The 23181-nt window shown below is 32.3% G+C and overlaps 3 protein-coding genes across 5 annotated transcripts; 2 read left to right on the top strand and 1 right to left on the bottom strand.

Annotated features, from left to right (window-relative positions):
* The first annotated feature begins 4132 nt into the window (after positions 1 to 4132).
* Positions 4133 to 8543, top strand: LOC137920208 (gustatory and odorant receptor 24-like). The gene is made up of 5 exons (XM_068763474.1): positions 4133 to 4678; positions 6406 to 6663; positions 7000 to 7278; positions 7681 to 7842; positions 8349 to 8543. Exons 1-5 carry the CDS (start codon positions 4148 to 4150, stop codon positions 8541 to 8543), a joined length of 1425 nt encoding a protein of 474 aa, XP_068619575.1. The 5' UTR covers positions 4133 to 4147.
* A 1289-nt stretch (positions 8544 to 9832) lies between these two features.
* On the top strand, positions 9833 to 13300 carry Cdc37 (cell division cycle protein 37). The gene is made up of 5 exons (XM_068763489.1): positions 9833 to 9973; positions 10274 to 10840; positions 11246 to 11361; positions 11884 to 12073; positions 12772 to 13300. The coding sequence occupies exons 1-5, from the start codon at positions 9941 to 9943 to the stop codon at positions 12979 to 12981; spliced, it is 1116 nt and encodes a 371-aa protein (XP_068619590.1). The 5' UTR covers positions 9833 to 9940; the 3' UTR covers positions 12982 to 13300.
* A 2181-nt stretch (positions 13301 to 15481) lies between these two features.
* Positions 15482 to 23037, bottom strand: Rga (Regena). 3 transcript variants are annotated; one of them, XM_068763517.1, is made up of 9 exons: positions 22913 to 23037; positions 21155 to 21442; positions 20691 to 20874; positions 19779 to 20003; positions 19247 to 19279; positions 18878 to 19082; positions 17980 to 18144; positions 16967 to 17102; positions 15482 to 15626 (listed from the first exon to the last, which is right to left on the bottom strand). In XM_068763517.1, the coding sequence occupies exons 1-9, from the start codon at positions 22961 to 22963 to the stop codon at positions 15552 to 15554; spliced, it is 1362 nt and encodes a 453-aa protein (XP_068619618.1). In that variant the 5' UTR covers positions 22964 to 23037; the 3' UTR covers positions 15482 to 15551. The 3 variants fall into 3 exon arrangements, with proteins under 3 accessions (XP_068619618.1, XP_068619620.1, XP_068619619.1); XM_068763519.1 differs by lacking the exon at positions 22913 to 23037 and adding an exon at positions 22238 to 22436; XM_068763518.1 differs by lacking the exon at positions 19247 to 19279 and having other exon boundaries at positions 22913 to 23036.
* Positions 23038 to 23181: the final 144 nt, after the last annotated feature.

Here is a 23181-nt window from a genome sequence, read left to right as displayed (position 1 = left end):
TCTTATAATTTCAGTACGTACTTTTCTATGCTCTCTTAAATCACGGAAGTATTTATATTATAATTCCTATTAATCCGATATAATATTGAGACGTAACTCGAAGAATTGCTGACTGAAGTGCCAGGAGGCGGGAAGTATCGTTCGTGTAACCTATGATCGAAAGATTCTCTAATGGCGACCTCGAGCCGGTAGTCGCAGCATGGGCACATCCTCCACTACTTAATGGACCATCCACCTGGACCGGCGATACAGTCAAAGTCGCGGGAAATCACTGTATGTGGGCAGCGCAAGAGTCATGGCTGACTTTGGGCCACAGAAGCCACTTATATTGGACTATAGGCTATTATAATGATGATAACATGGCATTGCCAATGTTCAAAACACTTTATTCAAATCTATTAAACATTTGACATTTCTGTTTGAAAAGATCTAAGAGACAACACTAAATACATTATTTACTAGTCCATAAATCTCATAAGTACAACTTAATTACCCCCTACATTGTCGTAATTTAATGCACAAATTAAGATAACTTTGTTGCATTCATTGTAATCTCTAAAACTCTTCTACCTTATCGTGCTCTGCAAATGTTGACATACGCATTATCAGTACATCAAACAATCTCAATTCACGACTCTACACTGATTAAAAAAAAATAAACAATATTTTAATTTGTATCAAATTTGAAGAAATTTTTCGACCCAAAATAAAATAAACTTTGGTAAAAGCAATTTAAAATACTTATCAAAGCTACGGACATATTTATTGTCAAATAAATCTATTGTTCATTCAACATATCTTAACTTTTATGTTTCTTTGAAGTATATATTTGTATTTTTGTTAGAATTGTTCGTAGAATTTGTTTTTTGTTTTACTTTACTAGTATAGCAGTTGTGGGGTACTGTCGATTGAATCGATCTGCCCTCTGCCCAAGTGACGTGACTTTCAAATCTTGAGTTATTCGCTCTACCCCTAACACCGCGTCTTTTTAATCTTCTTTTAGCATAATATAGCCAAAGTATGTCCAACTTCAAGAGTAAACGATTGTCGAGAGGCATTGCTTTATCTTGAACTCCTGGGCAATTCAGATATAAGTAAAATATCGATGCTACCACGATAACTTTGCCATTTTTTCTAGATCAAATAAGGCCTTCATTTGAATAATCGTGCTACGACTATAAAAAATATGACGCATTTTATAATTTAAGCAATACTCTTTTGAGTATAGCAAACTTGACCACTGTCGCCTTATTGTATGGCCTTGTTACTTGTAATTACTGCTGATAATGATTCTCAATTACGAGAACCAGTTCCAGGGTAAAAGATAAGCTGGTACTTAAATAGGATGGTATTGGAATCAAATGATTAGCGAAATTTAAAAATATAATATTTTTTGTACAGTTCTTACAAAATATTTTAAACGGTAAGGGTTACGTAAGAGAAGATAAGTAGAAATGATTATATATGTATTTAATATAATTAAATATTTTAGATATACATTTCAGCCGGACATCCAAAGATCTCAAAATTAACCGGTCTTCGTCTTGCGCTAACTGCATTTAGCGATTTCACGACCTTGACTATGTAGTTGATAAACCTAATGGAAGGCCTACCCACGCCGCGTCTACTTGCTCGTGATCACCTTTCGCACAAGAAGCTTGCGGGCCCAGCGGCCGATAGTGAAATACTCCACCCCCTGGCACTTTTGGCTACCAATTCTCCGAGCTACGTCGGTGAACTCAGTTCTTCTGCGAATCTTCTTATTTCTAATTCAATTTCAATACATAAAATTATAAAAGTCAGGTAGCCCTATAGATGTTACAAAATTAAAAAGGGCTTCTTTACTGCATCAATTTTGGATGGCTAGAATGCTACAACCCGTCTTTATTTGTTTCGGTCTCAGACTTTTACGCGCAATAAAATAAAGAGCCCGCTTCCTTTGAGACAGTACTATTATATATATATATATATTTACGTACTAGAACCTATCGGGTAAAAAAAATGAATCATACAATCCATTGTCCATAAATTGTATAGTACAGACCAAGAATTAGAATTATAATAAATGTTAGAACATATACTAGCAAATGCATCAACTATATTATATTTTCTTTAATGTATAATATACATTGTATATATTTAAATATACTTTGTCTGTTAAAAAGTATAACTAAATTTTATGCGTATGTATTTTTTTTTTGCATTTAATTTACGGCTGAAAGAAATAATTCTGTATTGATTTGTAGTATGTTTGGTACAAGCAATTTGACAAAAACTTTATTTATATGATACATTATACATTGAGGCAGGTTGACTTACATATTCACCATCATCATTGTCATAACTATCACTGCTGGACATAGCCCTCACAGATTTCTACATCTTCCGACTACCTTAATAAAGTAACCTATCCACCTATTATGTGGACACCTTACACTGCGCTTACCGGACCGTGGTCACCACACCAGAAACTTAAGGCCCTTGCGGTCGACTGTTCTGCACGCTATATAACTTGCCACTGCCACTTGAAATTGCCAATCTGCTTGGCTAAAACGGTTACTTTTGTTTGTCTACGGATCTTCGCATTGCTGATTCTATCTTGTAGAGAAATCTCAAGTATAGTTCCATGGCTCGTTGAGCGACTGTGAATTTCATTATCGTTATCATTAACAACAATTATCAATAAAAAATTGTTATTAACTTTATAATTTTTTTTTAGCTTATTTGCAATTCATATTTATAATCAGTAAATTAAAATGTATATATTCGTATTTTAATTAGCACATTTTAAATTTAATTTAATAATTATAATAACACAACTTGGTAAGGATGTGCATTAAGTTCACAACTTAAGTTAAGCATCCTTACAAACTTGTTAAACAATAATCAAATTAATCATAATCAATTTCAGAGTTTATAACAAAGAAAAATAATATTATTAAAAACGAACAACAAAATACTGTATAATTTTATAAAAGGGATCATATATGAAATGTACATATAGCGTTATCTCAGTGTTTATTTTTAGTCGTTAAACTCCAGCGATTCTGTACTAATAGTAAATATCATTCGTCGCTTAAGGTCAAAGACGCCCACTGCAAGGTCTCCCCCAAAGATATCTATGGGTGATTATACTGTAATCATCAAGCTTGACCGGCGGGTTTGCCATCGCAATGTGGTATTATGGTATACAGAGGACACTGCTACCCATCCTTTGGAAACTCATTTGAGAGCAGCAGTAATCCTAAAAAAAAATGCACAAAGTGAACTTTACATAAGTTTGTATCCCGAGAATTGAACGTGTTGCCTACGATCATAAGTGTTCTACTACAGGGCTACCACTGCTCAGTAAATATGTTTTTTTACATTAAAATATATAAAAACCCGATAAAAACAAAGCAATATTATGCGTGTACACTGTTGTTGTGTATAAACTTTTTTCTCATAACAAAATTATTATTTATATATGTATGAATTTATAAATTATATATTTATAAAATACAGGAAACGAAATGAAAATGAAAAGCCAGGTCTCCCAGAAGTAATAACAAAAATAAGTTAATTGCCAGGTACCAATAACGTTGCTCTCTTCTGCTACCAAAACTTTAATTTTTCTGTGTACCTATTTAAGGCTGTAAAGTATGTACTAACACAACGCAAGTGCTAAAATACATGTTACTTTTGCTACGTGGGGAATCCGATTTGAAAATTAAGAATCTGAATAATTAAAAACCGCCAATTTTTCTAATAATTACTTTCTTATAAGTTTTATTTTATGGCAAATTCTATTAACTACATAAAAATAAATATGACGATGGTAGTGAAATAGGCTTTATCGCCTATTTCACTACCATCATTTATCAATTGCTACATATTTATGAAACAGGTTTCACACCTGTTTCATAAATATGACTTACACCAAAACGTCAAGGCCTTGTAACCTTGTCCAGGTCTTCAAGGCCACTAGAAGGTGAATAACGCCTGAAAGATTAACGAAAGACGTCAAAACACTTAGCCATTCGCTTATAATCATCATGTCAACTTTTGAAATATTACTTTTTCCTGCCTCTTACAAAACTAATCTTTCTCCATTCTTACCGCGCAGTTGTGTTCGTTCGGATCTGTTTTATGAAGTAAATAAGAAAAAATGTCCTATTATAATAACACAAAAAACTTTCACTCTACCACTTTGCCTATTCCAAATGGTTTTATTGCCCATAACGATGAAAAACGAAGAAATAAAATCATTTTTTTGGACGTAACACCGACGAGAACACCTGATTTGATCTCACGTAACGCCATTGTGCCTTTAACAAACAATTTAATCGATGCAAATATATATAAAGATATTGTCTATGAGAACATAAAACCTGTGTTTAACTTATTGAGGTTCATGGGTGTTCTACCCCTTACCAGACCATCTTCAGGCGTTAACCAGTTCATCCTACCTTCAACTTCTATGATATACTCTGCTATAGTGTACATACTCCTTATCGGCTATATTTTGTATTTATCTCTACATAAAGTTCAAATACTGCGTACAGCTGAAGGAAAATTTGAAGAAGCCGTAATCGCTTATCTCTTTACGGTGTATTTATTTCCAACGATTGTGGTACCGATAGTGTGGTATGAAACCAAAAAAATTGCAGGAGTACTCAACGGATGGGTCGATTTTGAGGTAATTTGGTGTTTACTTCATTAACTTTTCATAAATATTGGTTTTTCTTGTGAAATATTGATTAAACTAGCTGTCCCCCACACGCTTTTACGTGGTCCGCTCTGCCTTATAATCGTCTTGCGGCCAATAAAATATCAGCCGTTAGACGACCATTGCTTGGTATGGTATAGGCCTATAGACATTATAATTGGATAAATACTATTTGTGCGAATCTTTAATATGCCAAAAATTATTTTGACCAAGTTTTATACCTATAAGAGAAATATTCATTCATTAAAATAAAATTTTTAATAAACACCCCAATGCTGACATCTACTTGGGGAAAGAAATATTTCTATCAAATTTCAAGTCGGTTTCTTATGTATAGTATATACACATATTAGTCTTTGTTTGTTTGGTATCAGTTTTAGAAAATTTACTTACATATCCTGACGGTAAGCATGTTCTGCAGATGACCCAAAAAAACAAATTCCAAGACAAAGTTTATTGCAGTAAAGTTATTTTCTCTCGCCAGCGTTACCATTTGACACTAATAGGAACATTGTAAAAGATTCAAAAGTATGTTTTCAACCTATCTGGGAGAAACATTTATTTGGTTAAAAATTAGTTTCTATTTATATAATTTCTTCATTTTTTGAGATTAACAACAGCTATTTTAAACTATTACACAGCAATATTTTAATAATTATAAGAGTTATCGCAATATACATGACATCTTAATGTTATGACAAATAAGAATTAATCATCATTTCAACCGTATGCGCCGCATACACTTCTGGATATAGGCCTCCTCCATATATTTCCAAAAGGACCGGTTGGGAGCGACTAACATCTAGCATGTTACGTAGGTGGACTACGTCTTATGCTTCTCTTTCCGGTCCGTGGCCTCCACTTCAAAACCAGATTGAGACAACCGCGACTCTTTGTTCCGCGCGCTACGCAATTTACACACTTACCAATCAGCTGGGCTATGCAGTTTACTTTCGTTCGTCTACGGATCTCATTCCGGATTCGATTTGGTAGAGGAATCTCAAGAATAGCCCTCTCCATGGCTCGTTAAAAGACTGTTAGTCTGACAACCAGGCCAGAATTGAGATCAGTTATTAGTAAATAAGCCTTTTTTATTCCGAAACATTAGCATTCGGATAAGTTCGGTGCTATTAACCATTCTAACTTTTACTGTTTAGGTAAGTTAAGCCTGTGAAGAATGTGTATTAAAAAGTAGCGAGTTGACATCGGCTCCAACCTTATTATTTGTACTACCTAAAGTGTTATTCAGACCTAAAGAGTAATGCATGTACTCTGCTGTATGGGGACAAAATAAGCTGTGGCAGGTAGTGATTCTCATAGCTGCTACACTTGAAGCTATTTACAATCGCAAAGTTGTTAAACCAAAAACAAGTGAAGAAAAAACAGCAGCCGCAACAGATTCTACCACGAAAAATACCACTGCAACTGGGCACCGCGACAACAGATATCAACACAACGTACCGTTCACACGCCGCGCAACTACCGAAGTTTGATTTTATTCGATGACTTTATTCCCACGGGTTTATTAAATAGTCATGTAATTTTATCAATACTAGCATTAAGGCACTCTGTATAGAGCAGCCACGCGGTGTTCTTCACACAACAGTGTTTTACCTAAGGAAAGGGACCATCTATATTCTTTAATATCACTTGCATTTCTCGATCTACTAATTTTTAAAATTTTCTTTTTCACACAGATTGCTTACAAAAAATTATCCGGACACGCACTGCCTTTAAGGTTGTATAAAAAGTCCTTAGCCATCGCTGTTATCATTCCGATATTATCGACGGCGTCTGTTATCATAACGCACGTTACCATGGTGGACTTCAAGCCAGAGCAAATCATACCGTACGCCTTTCTAGAAACACTAACATACATCTTAGGAGGCTATTGGTATTTGCTCTGTGAAACACTTAGCATTTGCGCAAAAATTCTAGCCGAGGATTTCCAACAGGTAGGTTATATTCACCACATATTTATTCACCATCATAATGTCAGCCGATAGACGCCCACTGCAAGGCATAGACCTCGCCCATACAGGGACCGGTCTTGACTACGTTGTCGGTCCAACTGGTGAGGGACCTTCCCACGCTGCATCTACCCTCTGTTCGTGGTCGCCTCTCGAGAACCTTTCGAGTTGGGCCGTCGGTTGTACGGGCGATACGGCCCGCCTACTGTTGCTTTTTCGTGACCTTTCTTTGTTTCTGGGTTTCCTCGTTGCTGATTTATTAAAATTATTTAAGAGTTTATCTATATACATAACTAACTTAGTTTTTTATTAATTTTTCAGGCTCTCCGCCATATTGGACCGGCTGGAAAAGTGGCTGAATACCGAGCACTTTGGCTTCGTTTGAGTCAATTAGCCCGAAAAACGGGCATCGCTAACTGTTACACGTTCACCTTTGTCAACCTCTATTTATTTCTTATCATTACTCTCTCAATATATGGACTACTCAGTCAGATATCTGAAGGATTCGACATCAAGGACATCGGATTGGCAGTGACAGCGACGTGTAGCATCTTTTTGCTTTTTTTTATCTGTGATGAGGCGCACTACGCTTCTCAGAATGTTAGTATGTATCCAAAATTTCACCGTAATACATCAGATGAAATCACGTTTCAGCATTTTTTCCTTAAATATTGAAGCAAACACTAATAAAAACATATTTTTGGTTTTCATACACATTTAAAAAGATTTATTAAAAAAAATAGTTGTTATAACATCATAAAAATTACCTATGAAACACACTATGTGTTTGCCTGATAGCAAGTAATACACGGTACCAATGACATTATTTTTGCTGAAACTGGACTTAATTTATACCAATACTGCATATATACATAAATCATAAAACTTTTAACACATATTGATAGTCTTAACAATATTTCGTCATTCTAAATTAATGTATCGACTTCTGTAATATAATAGAGAGTAGTTTTAATAAAAGATAAATGTACCACTTCTGATCAGGTACGAACAAATTTCCAAAAGAAATTGCTAATGGTCGAGCTCTCCTGGATGAATACGGATGCTCAGACGGAGGTAAATATGTTTCTACGCGCAACTGAAATGAATCCTTCGCAAATAAGCCTAGGAGGTTTTTTCGATGTAAATAGAAACCTATTTAAATCGGTAAGTATCAACCGCAGTTTTATTCATTTTAATGAATTGTAAATATTATATATATTAAATAGTTGTTGTGGCAAATAAGGCGAAAATTTCGATCAACTACGCCTCATACTAACTCAGTGTTCTAACAAAGTCGTCGTCAAAACCAATACTGGCAATATTAAGTTCCGTCTAATCGGTCATTGTCTGCATACGTCTTTAGATATAGAAATCCGTAGGTGTGGAGAGGTTCTAGTACTAAATGAAATAAAAGACAATTGTGTGAAGTGATCGCATGAGTATTTGATAAGTGACGTCAATAACAAGCAACCCACGCTTGTATTAATCGAAATTACATTGCTATTTATCCACCTGCAAGAATAATATCATAGAAAGATTCCACAGTCGCGTAACTCCTAAGAATACTGCTTTATAATATTTAATAGCAAGAAAGTAATTATTACCAAAGCTTTATTATCAATTAATTAAAATGAAAAAACATTAAAAATTGTGTTTTTTTTCATTTCCAGCTTCTAGCTACGATGGTTACATATTTAGTAGTGCTACTTCAATTTCAAATAAGTATTCCAGACGACAACCAAGAGGAAATTCAATATAATGAAAAGAAACCTTTCAATAATGAGACCACAGCTGCTTCCGACTTCACTACAATTACTACTACGACGACAGCAATACTTACAACACTTAATAAGAAAAAGAAATAGTTTTATTAAGAAATTCTATATTACTTCGATAATATTGAATTTTAAAATTGGTACAAAATATGGTTACGATAAAATATACTCAGTAGATTATACAAGTCCCAAAATTCAATTGTCAACCGTTTTTAAATAGCCCTTTATTTATATTTTTGTATCTAAATATTTTAAAATGAATATGAACATATAGTAAGCAAAATCAAGCAAAAGTGTATAGCACATGTTTAATTTATATTGCACAAACATAATTTTTTTACTATCTTTTACGAGGTTCTATTAGTTATTATTTCAACTTTTTAAAATAAAATGTTAAAAACATGTGGACCCAGAAATAAATATATGTTTTAACATAGTCTTTATTACTCCGGAGCCTTAAATCTTATACTGTAATAATTTATTTTTGTTGTGAAATAAATTTACAAAAATATCTTTAAGGCTTCATAGAATCGAATCTAATAACTAAAACTGATCGATTATCTATAAACTTTAATTTTTTTTTTCAAAAATATAAGGATGTAACACAATCTTATATATTATATAGTTTTACTCCTTCCTCCTATAATACATAAGATTGTGTGATAATACGTAATGCATTGCCCTGGCAACTTTTGCACGTTGAGACACATGACTTCCTCATAAACACAGAAATGGGGCGGTAACACTATTGAAGCCTAAAGCGAATTACTAGCTGTCCTTAAAATTGAATGTTTTTGATCTTATATTTTATATATCGGTTTGTGTCATCATAAGTTGTACGTTTAATCTTTCTCTACCGTACATAAATAGTAGAGTAGTATATTTCATACACAGCTTATGCTTATGAGAAACGAGTTTGCAATTCTACAAAAGAGAGTCATAAAAGAAGTAAAAATTAAGACAATAAAAATCATCATCAATCATCCCTCTAATTTTACAAGGTTTTTTTAATAAATATCAATACATAATATAATTGTAAAAGTATATAAAATATAATGAAAATAAACATCTTATTTATGTAGATGAACTTAATAGCCTCTCAAAGTTGAAAATGATTACCTTTTAACTTGCTAATACACATACAAATTTCAATCAAATTTTAACCATTATTTATAAATAGTATTCTCAATTCGTGGTTCAAAAATTCTCTCCTTAACCACAACTTTAAATAAAACTAGACATGTGATTTATTTATATTAAAATAATTATTAACATTTATATTCAGTATTTACACCCATATAATAAAAAATTACTCAAAAATAACTTATTGTCTGTGGTCAGATCTAGAGAAATTCAAGAATATTCCGGATTATTCAACTGTCAGAATGAATTAATAAGCTGTGTGTACACGCCTTGTGTTTTTCAAGTTCTATCCATTACATATTTTTAGCGAATAAAGTAATCATTAGTATTTTTGAGTCGGGATAATGGTTGATTACAGCAAATGGAAAGATATCGAAGTAAGTAGACAAGAGCCATTTCTTTTCCATTCTTTGACTACATAATATTCAAAACCGTTTACTTTTGATGCACTTTTAAAATCTTTTAGCAGATCACATAAAATTAAAAGACTGTATCCCCCAATCTTAGTTTGTTTTTGTTGTACACATTTTTAAAGTAAAAGTTAATAAATTTAAACTTTGTACAGTAACAAATTAGTAATTAATAAAAGTGACCTAACATTTTATTGTTTGTTACATTGATAACCACCCATTGCTAAGCGTAAGTAATCGGTTAATAAAGTAAGATAATTGTTGTAGATTTCTGATGATGAAGATGAGACGCATCCAAATATTGATACTCCTTCGTTATTCCGATGGCGGCACCAGGCTCGCATAGAGCGAATGGAAGAACGTCGCCGAGAAAAAGAAGAATTTGAGCAAAAGAAAACGGAAACTTTCAGAAAAATAAGTGAAACGAAGAGAAAAATTGCTGAGACTGATCCTTCTAGCCCCAACATGGAATCCTTAAAGAAAGCTCTCAATGAATTAGAAAAAACAGAGAGAGAAATAAAGAAGAGGGAGGAAGAAATCAAAAAGAAGGAAAAACAAACTCCTTGGAATGTAGACACGATCAGTGCCCCAGGGTTCACTAAGACAGTAATTAATACCAAGCCAGCAAGATCTAAGGACGATAATCTAACTCAAGAGGAAAAAGAAGCTAAAATGAAGAAATTCATTAAAGAAAATGAGAAACTGTTGAAGCAGTTTGGCATGTTGCGAAAGTATGATGATTCTAAAAAGTTCTTATTGGATCATAACCAATTAGTATGTGAAGAAACTGCTAACTACCTTGTTATTTGGTGCATTAATTTAGAAATGGAAGAGGTAATTTCCTTAACATTATTGTTTGTTTTTGTTTTTTTTTAATTGTTATGTAAGTCATATTTAAAATCCTGAAAGGCCTTTATTGGATATCTTTCTCATTTATTTTATTACTCATAGTTATTACTCTAATGAAAAACAATTGCTTTTAAGATTTTACTTTACTTCTTTGTTTTTAATTTTTGTATCATTTAACATATTGGACCAAGGGAGGTATCTCCAGAACAAAAATAACACCCCTGAATGCATTGCAAAGTCTAGGTTATATACACTCTTTCACCATGAACTGTTGAATCTGCTCTAGGAAAACTGAATTGAAGGACTACCAAATTTGGGCTCGCAATCCTTGATGCCAATTTCATAACATATTTATAGTAAATCATAATCTCACATTGCTCTCCTTTTCAGAAACATGACTTAATGGCACATGTGGCACACCAGACTATCTGCATGCAGTACATTCTGGAACTTTCCAAACAACTGGATGTTGACCCAAGAGCTTGTGTTGGATCTTTCTTCTCAAAGTATTTGATGTTCTTTTTTATTTAAATTATTTACATTTATGGTTAAACTTTTGTGTGCATGATGGATGCACGCCTGTTATACCTACTGCTATATGTTCGACGGCCATGAATCAGCTCAAGTATATCTTTTACCAAAATATTTACAGTATGATTTATTAAATCAAGTTTTGTTTGGCTTGTTGGAATTTATGTCTTAAGCAAATGGAAGGTTAATAAACTAAGAACTAACTGTCTCAATTAAACAAAAGCTGTATATGTGCAGGATAAACTTGTCTCATCTTTTACTCTTTTCCATAACAAAAAGATGCACACAATGTCAGATTTATAGTCTATAAACTACAATTTAGAGAATTAAAAAGAATTAAGTCACATTACTTTCATTTGAAGGTCATGTTTGCTACTTCTCACATTAGTCTATCTTTGGCACAGTTATTATTCTGGAATTAAATAAATAAAAGCATTATTGAGCATACCAGTTATAAACTTAAACCTATTTGTTTTACGGATTTCATTTATTAACAGGATTCAACTAGCCGAGAAGACTTACAAAGACTCTTTTGATGATGAGCTGGAACAGTTCAAATCGCGTATAAGAAAGCGGGCAGAAGAAAAAATACAAGAAGCGATTCGTGAGCAAGAAGAAGAAGAAAGAAAGGCTAGACTGGGCCCAGGGGGTCTTGACCCAGTGGAAGTCTATGAAGAACTTCCTGATGTAAGATGTAATTGACATAATATTTTTGATTAAAATTTAACATACAACTCTTTTTTACGGTATTAAGTACTGCAGTTCACCACTGTGTACACTATATCAGAATTTTTCATTCTAGCATGAATTCCTAATTTTTTTATTCTTGACAGTGCTTACATTAACTTACTTACATTAACTCAAACAAAATACAATTCGGGTAATACCATAACCCCTGGTTTTGGTCCAGTTCTTAATATATGTGCTTGTTATCAAGTTGTAATAAATGGTTGCAAAATTTATTATTATTTGCCTCATATTTGGATTAAATTTTTACTGTACAATTTTTACTGCGACTTCTTTTGCACAATGTAATGGTAAAATGTTGTTATCTTACAACTTTTTAGTTATGGAATATGTCCCCAAGTTTACATACACATGTATTTTTTTAGAATTTTTATACAAATTGTTAGCAAGTTTTTCAATGTATCTAGTGTGTCAAAAAAGAGTAGAGTGTATATGTATTTATTGAAAAAATCAAATGTATGTGTGAATACATAATTATCATGAATTAATTTCATATCTTTAAACATCAAAAGATCACAATTTCAAGCTATCACTATCAAAAACATTCAGTTCTAGAGCAGTTTCAATAAGATACTCAAGTTGATGTTATATCTATATCTGTTTAATTTTATAAATCCAATAAATAACTTTTTTTTCAGGAACTAAAAAAATGTTTTGATGCACAAGATGTACCAATGTTACAAGAGACAATTGCTAAAATGCCTGAACAGGAAGCTGTGTATTACATGAAAAGATGTGTAGATTCCGGTCTCTGGGTTCCTGGAAAACATGATGAGGAACCAAAAATGAAGGAAAATGCAGGAGACACTACAGCTAACACTTCTATTAACACTGAAGATGTAGACTGATATTTTTCACAGGACACTTTATTCTTTCTTGTACATAGTGTCAGAATGAAATACCCCTTATTTTTATATTATTTGCATTATATTAACATGTCAATGCTGCAATGTAACTTCTGCCATGTTAACATCAATAAACAAAGATCTACACGACACAAGGTGAAATGTAAATTTCAAACCTTGCGGTCCCTAGTTTAGATAATTTCTATTTTAACCTAAAGTTTAAATCTTCATCATTTGCACTTCTTTGTACTTCTAAATGAAATGTCGGAGTAAATAAATTATGTAAAAAAGTTGAGACAATTCCTTTTTTAAACCTTAAATTTATCTTTGCTTTATCTTATAATTATTATTTTATATAGGCAAATTTATTTTTATCTGTTAAAATATAATTAGTATTCTTTATTGTCCACCTAGCACATTAAATATTAACTATCTAAATTTGATTTCTCATTATTTGTTATTTCGTAATGAAATCAATAATCACATCTTACATTGTTACACCATTTTTTTAGGTGTAACTTGTGCAATTAAAATAGTTACTTCATTCACTTCTAAGCCTTAAAGGGTGCGTTTATTTGACATCAATTAAAATGTAGCACAACTCATTAAAATCAATAAGTTTTAAAATAAATATTTCAATGATTATAACTTGTTTGAAAAAATTCGAAACACTATTAAAATTGATTATTGTTTACTTTGTACTGCTAGAATTTATTGGTCTGTCACATTCCAAAAGAAAAATTTACGTAACATATTTCAGAATTGATCACTTTATACAGGTTAATTGGAAATAGACGTAAAAGCATTTTGCTTTTATTTATTATATATTAAATAAGCTATACATTCATTCCATTAAAGAAGTTTAAGGATCTGCTAGATAAAAGCTAATTCTGCCGCAAAATGAGCACAGTGCCCCTTGGTTGCCGAAATTAACCGGCTGGTACAAGACAAAACACTCATTTAAACTTTTACACCCATAACCAAACACTCAATATCTATCTATCGCAGTTATGCACTTTTCAACTAGGAAAAAAGTCTATTAACCGTCTATATATATATAAAACTTTGTATGAATTACATATTAAAATTGTACTGTTAGGCGAACCAAAGTTCGCCAAGTCAGCCTGTTATTAATAGACAGTTGTATATATTTAATACAGGTTTTGTTCAAAGTCTACCAGAAATTATGGGGGTTTGTACTTTGTCATCACAACATATTCAAAATTACTATTTTCATTATTTTAACTTACCGATTCGTAAAAATTAAAAACGTTCGACAGCCGAAACTAAGTTTCAATTACACTCTGCATTTAATTCAAAATCCAAAAAAATTACCCAATCCAAAACTTATTTTCAGATCTTAAGAGACAATTTTTTTAAACCAAAAACCTTAAAAACAAATAATACACATGAGTTCTATATTTCTCATACAAAAACTATCTAAAAACATACTTCTATATTAACTCGATTAATAATCTACATTGTATTATAAGAGTCAAATTTTCTGGATACAAAATTGTGATTTGACATTATGCGCCATATCCTAGAGAAAGATAAAACTGTCTGGATAATTAAAATTATTTCACTAATTAGGGCGCAGTCAAACCCAACAGTAAACTTTACACGTTAGTATTTTTAAGGCTAATTTCGAAAAAGGTCAATCGCCGAATCCTATGTTATCAATAAACTAAACATCTATGTATTGTATTGTTTCTGAAGAAGTTAATGCTGTTATCCTTAAGGCTTTTACAGCTTCATCGGTACTGAGTTCACGGAGCGGAAGGGTCCGTGAACTAGATACTAAACATCTTGTCTAATATTTATTGGTGCCTTAAAACGAAAGTCGAGTTTACACTATGGGCTTCATTGGCAAGCTCGGATTCACTCAACAAGCCAAGGAGCGAAGTGTGATCGAGATTTCTTTCTAAATATATCAAGTCCGGAATGAGGAGATCACGAAAAGTAACAGGCATTAACACTGCCAATTAGTAGTTTTAAGTGGAAATGGGCAGGCTACATAGCCATCAGAGCCTTTAGGTTTTACAGTAGAGACCATGGACCAAGCTCAGCATATAACATCCTCCCATAAAGTGGACAGGTAACATTGTAAGGGTCATCAGAATTTACGGGATGTAGATCGCTTCTAATTATTCTTTCTGGAAATCTACGGGAGAGAGCCTTAGTCCAGCAGTGGACAACCAACTGCTGAAATTATGATGAAATATTCACGCAAGATCCTTTGATTATTTTCTTCCTTTACTGTTGTATACAAGTCAACTGTAGTACCTTTTTTCAAAGTTAAAACATCAGCATTTTCAACCAGTTTCAACCAATCTTGCTAGAAATTTATAAGGTAAGGCCTATGTCCAGCAGCAATGATTAACACGCCCAGGTGGTAGAAACTTCGATTGACTTGGGTTGAAGTCTATCACCCAGCAACTATATATGCGCTCTACAGATAATTAACTAATAAAATGTGTTTGTAAAGAAAAGATATATAAAATGAAAGGTCTTAATAACTTGTACTTTTTATATAACAAAACTACAATAGGTGCGTGTGCGGCGCGCGGACGCTACGTGAGCACGTGGGCCGGCAGCTGCGGCCGGCCCTCCAATTTGCTGTAGTCTAGGTGAAATTCCTTCGCCACCTGCACATACAATAAACACAAATTATATTACAAAAATGTTAAAACCTTACTACTACTATACTTTATACTATAGTTGCATATAGTTATTGTGGGCTCTCAGGTGTTAATACCAGAGTATTTAGAGATCCTAGTGTATCAAGGTAAATCAGTCCAGCCAAGCTAATCTAAATTTTGCAACCAATGACAAAAATTTGAAAATATTATATTATACTTAGTATTACAATATTTATAATATTATATTATACTTAGCAAGTTAAGTCATAGCTTTAACCACAAGCAATACTAAAATAGGATTAATGGACCATGTCTAATAATATTATTTACAGCCCTATCAGATGGGTTTATAATAACCAACTATGGCGGTGTTATACCTTCTAACATACTTGTCCTACCACAGAGCAAATGTCAATCAAGTTTATCTTTATGTGGTGCAGATATATTCACAAGCTTTTACATTGATTGCTCCATGTTTAATCTACTAATGGATTAGTTTCTATTTATTTTGTTGTTGAAACATGTTCTGAAAGCAGTAGCCAAAAACTACTGTCTAGCGAAACAGTATAGCTTTAATATTTATAGCAAAAACAAAAATACATGTTGTTAAGTCAATTTGCATAATTTAAGGATCTCTTGTTATTGCTATAATGTACATATTATTATAATAATGTCCACATAATCAGGATAGAAATCAACTAAATAAACAACTTTAGTACAACCAATTGTTTTTTTACACATTCCTTATAAAATAGCGGAAAAAATATTCGTGACTTAAGAGTAAAATAGTGGACATGGTCCACAGCTTTTAAAGATCGTGTATGACAAAAAAAAACTTAGTATTTACCCTAAAAACCGTGCAAATTAATAATTAAATCCATGTTTTATAATGAAAACAATTCTTTTTTATTAAAATAAAACAATTACAAATTAATTTACAGTCAAAACTATATATAATTGATTCTAATTCCTAAAAACGAAATTAGGAATAAAAACAATTTTGCAGCTACTCCTCACTACTTGATAATAAGTGTAAACAATTATGATCTGGACCAAAAATGCTATCACAAGTATATATCAATATATATCTGATATGCAAATGACTAGCACAACTGCTGGTTTTGAAGAACTTAACATTCTTTCAATTGTACATTGTTGCTTTATAGATAAACTTCAATAAGAACTGACAGAATTAAAAAAAAAAGTGGTACATGGTAGAATATGCTGTGTGAAAAAGGGGTATTCTTTATTGGTGAACCATGTTATTTCAAAATCATGTTAAAAAAGGCGTCGATTGTACTATTATTATGAGCAAACTTGTCGATTATATACAGGAGGATAATTACCTTGCGCCAGTTGTGCGCATCAAAGAAGTAGTAGGTGCCGCGCTCGTAGGTGGATGTTTTTTCCACCATTGGCATACCGGGCGCTTGCGAGATCCACACCTTCTCTTCCATATGATACCGCCATTCACGATTGTATCTGAAAAGAAGATGCAATAAAATGTATAATGCAAAAAAATAATCATTTACAGCATTAAAAGAAACAATTTTTTCTGTAGCTACAACTATTTTTATACAATTAGTGAATTACATAAATAATGTATATATGTAAATCATATACGAAAGCAGAAATAAACCATGGTTTATGTAATTACTGAGTTAATGTTATCCTATGTCTGAAGGCTGATGATTCAGTGCTCTCCAATGGACATTGCTGATCATTTACCATCAGTTGAGTGTGTCACTCATTTTTAAGTATAATATAAAATCTGTTAAGTTCAGTTTAGTTGTAAACAAAACACAATAGCCTAATATAATCCTTTAAGCAAGAGCTCTATCGAAAATAGGATTTTGCAGGACCTGCTTCACTGGACTACATATTCCATGTTTTATTCTAAGAAAAACATGTGTTGTAGTCCTATTCCCCGTTTTTTGAAATCTGGTTTGAATGTTAAATATTTTTGTGCATTTTAATGACAACTGTAATTTGTTTTCAAAAAGAATAGCACATCTGCATCAATGAAGTGCTACAAATTTAATAACACAAAAATATGCACTAGTTGCAATGATTTAAGTTCAGCATTATATGATTGAACCTAGCACTAGTAAAAAAATTATTACTTTAATTTTGAAGCATACATTTTTTTAAACTGTCATTTATTTTTTTTATAAGTATGTGTTCTAAATTTATTGCAAATTAATTACATGTTTATATTTGTCAGTTAAATTCAGTTAACATTTACTGATAAATTTGCTGACGTAAAAAGTTTGGCATGCCCGCCTGTTTGAAAGAACATCAAAAGGTTGGTAAGCAAATTGTTGAAACATGAAATGCCCTGGAAATCATTGTAACTTACAATTCAGCTGCTGCTGCAATTTGTATTACGTCGCCCACAAAGCAGTAAAACAAATAGAACAACAGATCTTCCTTATATCGACTCAGTCGCAGGGGTGCCAGTTTCTCCTTAATAGCTCCATTTATCAGATATTCTGGGGGTACATGATAGTCCATATCTTGTGGCCTGGAATGTAAAAATAATTGCTGTTGATATCAATGTTTAATGTCTAAGAATAAATTTCTGGTAATCCAAATGTTTCATCACCTTTCTTATCAATCACACATTGAAAACTTTATATTTCAGTACAAAATATATCACCAGTAAAAAAAATTATAAGTATCAATACATACAAACTTCTTATATATAAAAATAAGCTATCAATCTATTTTTTGGGAAGAAAGCTTGATTTCATTGTATAACTGCAAATAAACAAGACGATCTTTACGGAAAAATATATAATAATGCTCCTGACAAATTTTCTACCATATTTATGTTTCATAGTTTAAGGTTTTAACATTTGTCTTTTTGTTTAAGTAACTTTGAACAAACTGACTGCTCATAACCTTTCTTGAAAGATTATGCTATTTAAATGAAGGAACTATGCAAAGGGCATAGAATAATAAAGGTATATTTTTAGCAATGATGGCTAATATGCCTTTAACTTCATTCCCGAGTTGACGTCTGAATTATGGCACATGTAAACTTTGTCTACAAATTTAGGTGCTGATTTATCTCGTGCTCGGCGGTGTAAGAAATCTTAAGAAATCTGCATGTAAAAGAAAGAGATGTAATCTATGCCATAGCTTGCATTGAAGCAAACACTACTCCAATACAATCTAGAGGTAGGCATATGCCCTGCAGTGAGATTTACTTTTTTAAAGAAACAATGCAAATTATCATAAAAGAAACAAATTACCTGCAGGGCGTATCTGCCCAGGGTCCAGCAAAGGTAAGGTAAAGGTTGTCAGGTGAGTTTAAATTCAATCCAAGAGCAGTCAAGTCCTGACCTAACGCTAAGGATACCAGACTCGGGTCAGACTCCGCCGCACGGATAAACGTCAATAGCCCCACAATACCAAACTGGTTTGGTATCATTGTCTCCGGTATATTCGTCACTTTGCCTAAAAATCAATAACCACTGAATACCAATCCATGTTCATGGAACAATTTCCCGGTTAATATGTTATTACTAATTTCCAATGATTTGAAAAGAGTAGTTGCGATTTGCAAAATAACATATTAACCTGCTTAATAAATTTGATTCCTAAACTTTTGAAATACACACCATAGTATTCCGTATGCGCTCCTTGACTGACAACTTTAGGGACAGAAAAAACCCATGTCAGTTATTCATTTCAAATTTCATAAAACTAAATTACTTTCAACTCTACAACATCTAATGGAAATAAGGAGCATGCATAACAGACACTAAAACTAATGTAACAATTAGTTTTGCTTCATTAACATTAACAACAATAGTAAATAAAAATTACTTAAAATGAATCTTATAAAAGAAAATTTAACTTAAATTAGTTAATATGTAATGTAATGTAAGTAGTAAATGTAAGTTAATAAATAATAAAAAGTAATGTCATCAGATCATGTTAACCATTTGTTAATTTTCATGGGCTAACTTCTGATAAATATATATGTGTGATACAAAACCCAGGATCTAATTTAGACCAAGTAGAAGCTAAGACTAACATGACCTGTCTGCATTATTGTCAGTAACTAAATACCACTGTCATGCAATAATACAACTAAAAAGAAAAAAAACATTGATATTGAGTGTTGTAGTAACACACACCCTTACATACCATCTGGTGATGTCTGTATCCCTTTCCGCTGTTTAGCATCATTATGGTTTGCATATTCTAATGTTTGTGGTGGATGTGAATGGGTGGACTGCGTCACATGAGGCGTTACGTGAGGAGTGGCATTCGCAACAGCTCCACCCGTACTGGTACCCGGTAGCGCAGGGAAGTCTTCTGATGACATTGTGAACTCGGATTGCTCAGACGTTGGCTGCTTCACCATACCCACTGAAGATATATTGTATTTTATGAACTTTCACACTTATAGAACAAGCAAATCAAATGTTATTTACATGGTAGACATGTTTTTTTATAAAAGCATGCAAGACAAATATATGTGATATATGGTACATTTTTGGATATAATCCATAACTTTTAAAAATAAGTGTAAGACGAAAAAACCTTTTCTTTTTCCTTAAAAAAACCTTGCAAAGGAAGTAGCAATGACATCTGTATTACATAAACTCTTATAAAATGAAAATAATTCATATTTAATACAAAATATAATTGTGCAAAATAATAAGTATGCAAAACTCCAGTTTATATTATTCCCTCAATTATAATTTGTTGCTGTATAAGTAAGCTTATGAATATAAAATCTTACTTTGAAATTTTTGCTAGATCAAAAAATTGTTTAAGTGCATATCTCTTTGGTGAACCTCATAATTTTTAAATAGTGTAAAAAATAAGTAAATTGTAATATAAAATACCCATCTGGCTACTTATATTAATTACCAGCACCACACTAGATGGACCAACAACATAGTCCAGATCATGGAAAGTCACAATGCAACACAAAGTCAAAATGCAGGCAGCGCAAGACCAGTCATTGTGGGAATCTTTGGGGGAGGTCTATGACTTGCAGTGGGTGTTTATCAACTGATATGATGATAATGATAATACTAAGTGCCTTACCGTAAGGTTTAGAGCCAGGAGGGGGTGGTGCAGCAGCCGGCGCTTGGTCACCAGCTCCTCGCGCCGTTAGCGAAGGAAATTCGCTTAGATCCAGTAGCGGCGGCGTGGAGGTATCACCACCCTCGCCGAACACAGAATGGTAGCTGCTGCTTGCATTAAACCTTGATAGAGTCGCCATACTTGACTGTTGGAGATAATTTCACAATTTGTTAATAATTGACTTATGTCAAACAGTTTTTTTTCTGAAAAATGTTTATTTTTTAATAATGGTGAATTACTTATGTATCACAACAGTTTTCCTTAAATTTAATATTTTTAATTGTAATTAATTTTGTAAATAAATTATTTTCACATGTTAAATAATTTTATCCAAAGATCACAGTCCCTATAAAAAAATTCATATACAAAATACCTATGCCAAATTATTTAAAAATTATGTAAATTATGTATGTATAGATTCTAACCATAGAATTAGAATTAGCTTGAGATAAAGCTGTTGGTATTGGTACTCTTCGGTCTGCAAAGGCTCGTTGACCAAAAAGTGTGGATCGGGCAGACATAGCAGGCGGTGCACCTCCAGGCATTGCCGTGGAGTTTCGGCCGGGCGACAGTGCCCCGCCGAATGTTGGTGTCACATGACCTGATACTCCGCCAACTAACCCTGAAGCCACCCTGCCTCCCACACCAACTCCTCCTACTCCGCCGCTTGCTAGGCTTCTAGGTGCTTGTTGAAAGTTCAAGTTTGCCATAACCTGAAAATAAAAGATATATTCTAATCATTACTATTATTATAACCCCCCTGTATAGACCCCAGCTCAAATAGATTTTTCGTAATTGTACTGAGTAATAACTTTTCTTCATTTTTGTCTAAATTCTTTGTATTCAAAAAGAATTTCCTTAAATCCTATATTATTATAAAACACCCATTAAGATAAAAATGAGTTTCTATTGTCATCATTTCTGATAGTCAATCTAACAGGAATCATAATTCAGTATTAATAAAAAATAAATTATTGTAATGTATTTTGGTTTATAGTAATTTATTGAAGACCTGCCTTAATATTAAAAAAAAATTAAAACATGTTGGTCTAAAGCATAGGGACTAAATGTAAACAAGTTAATCAGATCTGTTTATGCAAATAAGACGAAACTATCGACAAAGTCGAATGAAAAATACGACAATCAAATGAGATAATGTAAAATATCTAAACATATCTCTTTAAATTAATATACAACATCACAACTTTAGCAGTTGACCTATATGTCATGATATTCATTTAGAATATATTCAAATTTTAATGGATGTGCAAGATTTAACGAATATAGACCAATTATTCATTCTACAAAGGTACTAATAACAAAAACAAGATAACCGTGTTACAATACATCTTGTCGCGATGGACAACATAGCGTTAGTCAATAATAACAAATAAAGTACATATTATACGTAGATCGTGATGGTTATTTATCCGTCTGTCAAACAATGGCGACTCGACTCAGGAACATGTTCTAATTTCAGGCCCCATTCAAAAAATATAAATATTTACCTAATGTGTCAACTTCAGCCCTTGTACCACTATTTCAGAAATAGTATGGATAGTTCATAATCGTGTAATTCCAACAGGAATAAATAAATCCTCTTGAATGAAACAAACAAAAGTTTGTTGACTGTTCAATTTCAAATTGCAATTTGTGTGCATTCAAAATTTTATTCACCAACTATATATATTCGTAGTACTGCCTTTTCATGAAACACTGCTATAAAGCGCTGAAAACTTTATGCATCTTTACGTCGGTAGTATAAATTTTAACAATTTCACTCAGATTTGTCGAACGCCACATTACCCTAAACAACTGGCAGCCATATTGATAAAAGCGGAAACTAAGAAAATATCACTCACGCAAACTACACGATTGAGATTTAATGGCCTTTTGAACATAAACGCATTTATAGTTTTAATTAATTGTTAGCTTTTTAATATAAATAACCTTTTTAAAAATTACTGAATTTTTAAATGAAATTTACAAATTTTATTCGGATGCTTATTTGACTTAAATTCTTAATGGCGATGAAATTTAAATTACCACTTTAAAGTATACTTTAAATACGGAAGAAAAATTACGAAAGTTTTGTTTAGTAATGATAAAACACACTAAAAATAAAGAATAGGCACAACTTAAAATAAAGTATCAATAAAGTAATCCCTAATTTTAAAAACAACCTGATGATGAGGATGTGATGACGAACTTCGGCTGGACTGTCGTTTTTTCATCTTATCCCGGGATAATTATTAAAAAAAATATTTGTTACAAACTTTTTCTTAAAGTTCTCATAGAAATACTTTAAATGGTGTGACAGTTAATGTAATTAATTTTTCTCTAATACCCTCAAAAGGAAATTACAAAGATTACGTTTAAAATAAAATGAAATACCCGTAATATTTAACTACTAATTTAAGTTAAAAAGATAATAATAAACAATAGACTTTTA

Source organism: Battus philenor, unplaced genomic scaffold, assembly GCF_028537555.1.
Source record: "Battus philenor isolate CCGP_79_NKW_IND1 unplaced genomic scaffold, ilBatPhil1.0.hap1 SCAF_18, whole genome shotgun sequence".
Lineage (NCBI taxonomy): Eukaryota > Metazoa > Arthropoda > Insecta > Lepidoptera > Papilionidae > Battus > Battus philenor.
Note: the sequence above shows the minus strand (reverse complement) of the source record. Positions and strands in the feature narration are given on the sequence as shown.